The 5,147-nt window shown below is 41.6% G+C and overlaps 1 protein-coding gene across 1 annotated transcript; it reads right to left on the reverse strand.

The window, feature by feature from the left end:
* Positions 1-451: 451 nt before the first annotated feature.
* Positions 452-4,937, reverse strand: ZSCAN9 (zinc finger and SCAN domain containing 9). The gene is made up of 3 exons (XM_006872867.1): positions 4,521-4,937; positions 4,201-4,348; positions 452-1,065 (listed from the first exon to the last, which is right to left on the reverse strand). Exons 1-3 carry the CDS (start codon positions 4,935-4,937, stop codon positions 452-454), a joined length of 1,179 nt encoding a protein of 392 aa, XP_006872929.1.
* Between the last annotated feature and the right edge of the window lie 210 nt (positions 4,938-5,147).

Genomic DNA, 5,147 nt, shown 5'->3' on the forward strand with positions numbered 1-5,147 from the left:
CTGTTGTTGATTTTAAGTGCCATCTAGTCAGTTCCGACACTTAGCAGCCCTGTATAGGGTTTCTGAGGCGTGATTGGTGAGCTTGAATTGCCAGCCTTGCAGTTCAAACTGCCCTTGCAGTCCAGAGCATTAACCTGTATCACTACACCAGGGACTTCTATGTAGTCTTTAGAAATGAAACAGATACAGATTTTATTGGCTATACCAGCAGTGTTTATTACCTTCTTCAAAGAGAATAAATAACAGGGACAGTAATAGTAAGAACAAGGGCAGGAAGAAAAGGAAATCAATAGTCTCAAAAACCCAGAGCTTTTCCATAGAACGTCCCTGAGTCACTCACTAAATGTGTTTGAAAACACATGTAGTGGAGACAGGAAGAAAGAAATTTTCTAGTCTTATCCCACCCCATCTGGTCTGGTGTGTGATCTGGAAAATCCACCTGCTTAGAGAGCTAGAACAGCTCAGTCACTGTGTGTATCTTCTGATGACGGATAAGGTTACAGTGACGATTAAAGCTTTTCCCACATTCCTTGCACTGGTGAGGTCGTTCTCCTGTGTGGCTTCTCTGGTGCTCAATGAGAAATGAGCGCCGACTATAGCACTTATCACACTGAGGACAACGATAAGGCTTCTCTCCCTTGTGGATCCTCTGATGCTGAATAAGGCCTGCACTCTGACTAAAGGCTTTGCCACATTCCTTACAGTGGTACCGTTTTTGTATATTGTGGATTCCCCGATGATTGAAAAGACCAGAACTTCTACTGAAGGTTTTCCCACACACATTGCATTCATAGGGTCTTTCTCCAGTGTGAATTCTTTGATGTCGAATGAGACCTGAGCTCTGAGCAAAGCACTTCCCACATTCATCACATTTGTATTGTCCCTCTCGCAAGGGGTGTCCCCATTTCCCCTCAGTTTGACCCTTATGTTTACCAACTTCTCCATGTTGGGTACATTGGGACGATACCCAGGACTGTCCATGAAGCATTTTCCCCTTTGCTTCCATAGTCTTAGAACAGTCTTTCCTTAGCACCAACTTCCTGTCCTGAATCTTGGTCACTCCATCTGAAACAAATATTTGTTTTGGTTAAACTAGGTAACTATCACGTGTTCCCTGAACTGACAAGAGCATCATGACATTTACAGAAATACACAGTGCTTATAGCCTGACGTTATAAAAAAGGAAAAGATTAGAAACAGAAGGGTCAGTGGTAACACCTTCCCCAAGGTGTTTGTTACTTTTGCTCTCTTTGGCAAAATGTAGCACAGTTCATATGGACTGGTCCTAGAGGGATCTTTTTGTTTCAAGGGGCCAGAAGGGTCAGTGTCAGGGTTACTTCTGAGTTTTCCCTGGGAACTTCTTCCCCTTTATGTGGTAAGATCCTCAAAGTGACCCTGTCTGTGGAAAGCAACCTCATGTGCTTTATGGAGCAAGTATTTAGCTTTTACTCTTCTTGGTGGTTTAGAGAGACGTTACAATTTACAAATCCACACCCTTTTCAGATTCATGCCTACCACAGGACCTTTCCTCCAGCACTTCCCTTGTCCTGGAAATCTCCACTCTTTATCTCCATTACCCTGCTATATTTTTACTTTTTAACGTAAGGAGCCCTGGTGGTACTGTGGGTTGGAACTGAGCTGCTAACTGAAAGGTCCACTCCAAGGGAGAAAGATGATGCTATATGCTTCTATAAAGATTTATCATCTTGGAAACTTTACATAGGGTTGTTATGAGTTGGAATTGACTTGATGTCAGTATGTAATATCCTTATTTTTATATTTATTATTTGTCTCCCCCTTGCTATAAGCTAATCTCTATGAGAACAGAGATCTTCCTATTTCATTCCCTGAAAGTCATGCCTGGCACACATAGGTATTTTTTGAATGAATTAATGAAAGGGAAAGGATTGAGACCCAGATTATTAACGAATTCCATTCCTAAATTTGTCTTGAAGTCAAATTTGAACATAAATCAAAACAGTTAGTACATTGAGAGGCTGGCACCTGAGGCAAAGGTTACCCCACCCCATAACACTGCTCCTTATTGGACGGTGTCCAGCCAATCCACTGAAATCTTTGCTTAGAGGAACTGAAGGTGAAAAATGAGAGAAACAAACCCACACTATCTAAGCACTACAGAGCAGGTATTATGGTATCTTTCAGATGCCTCAGAATCCCCACATGTGATTCCACCTTGTAACCCAGGAAACTCCCAGCACACCTAGTTGACTGAAACACCTAGTTCTTTCTTTCATATCTAACTGTAGTACCCCTCATGTACCTGGATAAGTATCTCTTAGGCCTCTTCTGTTGTTAGACCATGGTTCTCCATTTCCTTTCAGCTGGGAGATCACAATAGGCTTTGAAAATAGAAATGTATCTGCAGAGAAGAAATGGGTCATAAGTGGAATCAGTGCTACCCTTTTGCTCAAACTTCATATCTATAAATGTACAAGGGACATCCAGGTAGAATATGAAAACTAGACATTTCCCACTTATTAATAACTACCATTTATATATAGAACCTTCCATAGTGCTTTCATGCACATTATCAAACTAAGTCACCACAAAACCCCTTGAAGTTACTATCCTACCTCTTTAAAGGATTAGAGGGAAAAAAGAAGATATATAGATAGACAGACTATAAAAAATCTGGAAATACACACAGCAAACTGATTACCCCTGAGTAGTTGAATTTGGAGAACTTTCACTACAAACTTTTCAGTAGTATTTTACAATCAGCATGAATTTAAAAGAAACCCAAACTCAGTAATACAAAATTACTTTTTAAATGCTACTTGGCTAAGAAGTTGAAGAGCTAAGACCTGGATTTGGTCTTTGCAATCTTCAGTAAGTACTATGTTGCCTCCCAATATTGGCTTTTCTTGAGTTCTTAGCATACAATTTCAGTCATAGTCCTACAAGCAGAATGCTTAAATCTGTAGATGCCCTCTCAGTAGTCTCCTGCAGCCATAGTAGATGTTTAATAAGTATTTGTTGAATGAAAGAATGATTAATTGATCGGTAGGTGGGGGGGGGGCGGGGGCGGGTAAACTTACTCAGATGTGCTTCCTGAAAGACAGGCTCCTAAGTCCAATTTCATGGGGAAAAGAAAAAAGTAACAAAGGAATTGACTAGAAATGTGCTCATATGGGAGGAATATGAACCAGAAGGGATTTTAAGATGATGAAGTCATGGAAATACAAGAAATGCTTGTACTGTGTACAGGATTTACTTAGTAAATATATTTTACTTTAAATTTAAAGATGTGATCCAAGTGACAGAAATCCATGATAATGGTTGCTAGAGAGCAGATGTGAGAAATAAAGGCTAGAGGCAGAAAGGTTAGGGACCATGGAGTTTTAATCCTTAACAGGGATAATGTGAAACTGAAAACAGTAGAACTCTGCATACGATTGTCAGAGGCTAACAAAAGACCTTAAAAAGCTGTGACCTTGTAAATGGAGCCAATTGCTTCTGGGAGAGCTGGAATGGGAAGGCAGCTGACTCTACCCCAAACATGCACTACTGTAGTCGCTGGAGAGGACACTGCCACCACTAAGACAGTTACATATAAGGAAATTTTAAGTCTGATAGTCACTGGATTCTCCCATACATTCTGCTAGCTCCATAAGCACATCTCATACCTTTGCATTTTAAGTGTAGAAAATCAGTAAGGGTAGCACTGGAGTTTTCTGATATAAACAGCTACCATGTATTAAGCAAATTTATGATGCCAAGCATAGTGCTAAGTGCTTCTGATAAATTATTTTATTTGATGCTCACAACAATCTTCTAAAGTACATAGTATTATCCCACTTTGCAGATGGGGGAATTGAGGTCAAGTCGTTAAGTAACCTGCTTAAATACCAGCAACTTCCAAGAGTAGAAGCCATGATTTGAACCAATGTCAGTCAAACCTCAAAGTCCATTCTCTAAAACTGGCTTCAGTACTTTCTGAAAGCTTTTTGAATGTGCCATGTGCCAGAAGACGTCCAGCCAGGATGGTATGCAGGGAGGACTGCATGCAGGGGGGTGGGGGGATAATTACCAGCACACTGGTACTCGAAAGCGCTATGCATTGCTGCTCCCTACTTAAAAAGCCTCTGATCTCTTTCCCCAGCTCTGGGTTTGGTTCTTGGTTTTGATTTTGGTTAATCAGATGGGTATGTGCGACATCAGATAAATCTTGTCCCTCACCTGTCTCTCCAATGGGGTAGGGCTCTTGAGCAGGGTCACATGTAAGCGGGGGCTCCTTGGGTTGGGACTGAAGGTTCTGTGATGTCTGCTTTCCTAGAGGCAATCTCTCTTTAAAGAGGACTTCTTGTTCGTGTCTGTGGACTACCATCTGGGGACAACGAGACAAGATTTGACTTCTGAAGAAATCTATGTCTCAGAAAGAAGAAAATTGGAACCAGGGTCTTCATTAATTACCAAAGCCAAGGGGATACAAGACAGAAGCTACAAAGTCCTTGATGACCCACATATATACTTTTTCCCTAGTAAATTTCCCTTCCTACCTCATGTTGTGGTTCATCAAGCTCTCTCTCCAGATCCTCCAGCAGAATCACGACCTCTTCTCCACTCTCTGGACAATGTTCCCTCACCCAGTCCTGGAGTTCCTCAGGCAGGATAGTCAGGAATTGCTCCAGCACTAGCAGCTCCAAAATCTGTTTCTTGGAATTCACATGTGGCCTCAACCACTGGCAGCAAAATTCTTGAAGTTGGCTAAGCGCTTCTCTTGGCCCAGGAGTCTCCTGGTAGCATAGCTGCCGAAAGCGCCTTCGGAAGATCTCTCTTGCCAGTGGATTATTGTGTTTCAGTCTGGATTCCTGTCTTTGGAGGCTTTCTGCATCCACTTTCTCTTTTGGAAGCCCTTGCCACACCTCAGGAACTTGAGCATCCAGGGATAAAACCTCCCTCATATCTGTGTTCATGTTGACTTTGGATAGCTTTAAAGGTACTCTCCAGCTGGAGTTAGGCTCCCTCCCTAAGGAGTAAAAATCATTGTTAAAACAGAAAAATGACAATAGTTGATAACATGAATTGATAAGTAATTGTCGGAGTCTTTAAAAGTTCTTCACTGAAAATAATAAGCCCTGGTGGTACAGTGGTTAAGCGCTTGGCTGCTAACTGACAGGTTGTTG

The sequence above is a fragment of the Chrysochloris asiatica genome, unplaced genomic scaffold, assembly GCF_000296735.1.
Source record: "Chrysochloris asiatica unplaced genomic scaffold, ChrAsi1.0 scaffold00213, whole genome shotgun sequence".
Lineage (NCBI taxonomy): Eukaryota > Metazoa > Chordata > Mammalia > Afrosoricida > Chrysochloridae > Chrysochloris > Chrysochloris asiatica.

Excerpts from the sequence above, each read along its gene's own strand:
- ZSCAN9 (XM_006872867.1), bottom strand. The coding sequence starts at position 4,937 with ATGAACACAGATATGAGGGAGGTTTTATCCCTGGATGCTCAAGTTCCT. Across the intron at positions 4,349-4,520 it reads TTGATGAACCACAACATGAG|ATGGTAGTCCACAGACACGA; the intron begins GTAGGAAGGGAA and ends CGTTGTCCCCAG. Across the intron at positions 1,066-4,200 it reads CTACCCCATTGGAGAGACAG|ATGGAGTGACCAAGATTCAG; the intron begins GTGAGGGACAAG and ends TATTTGTTTCAG.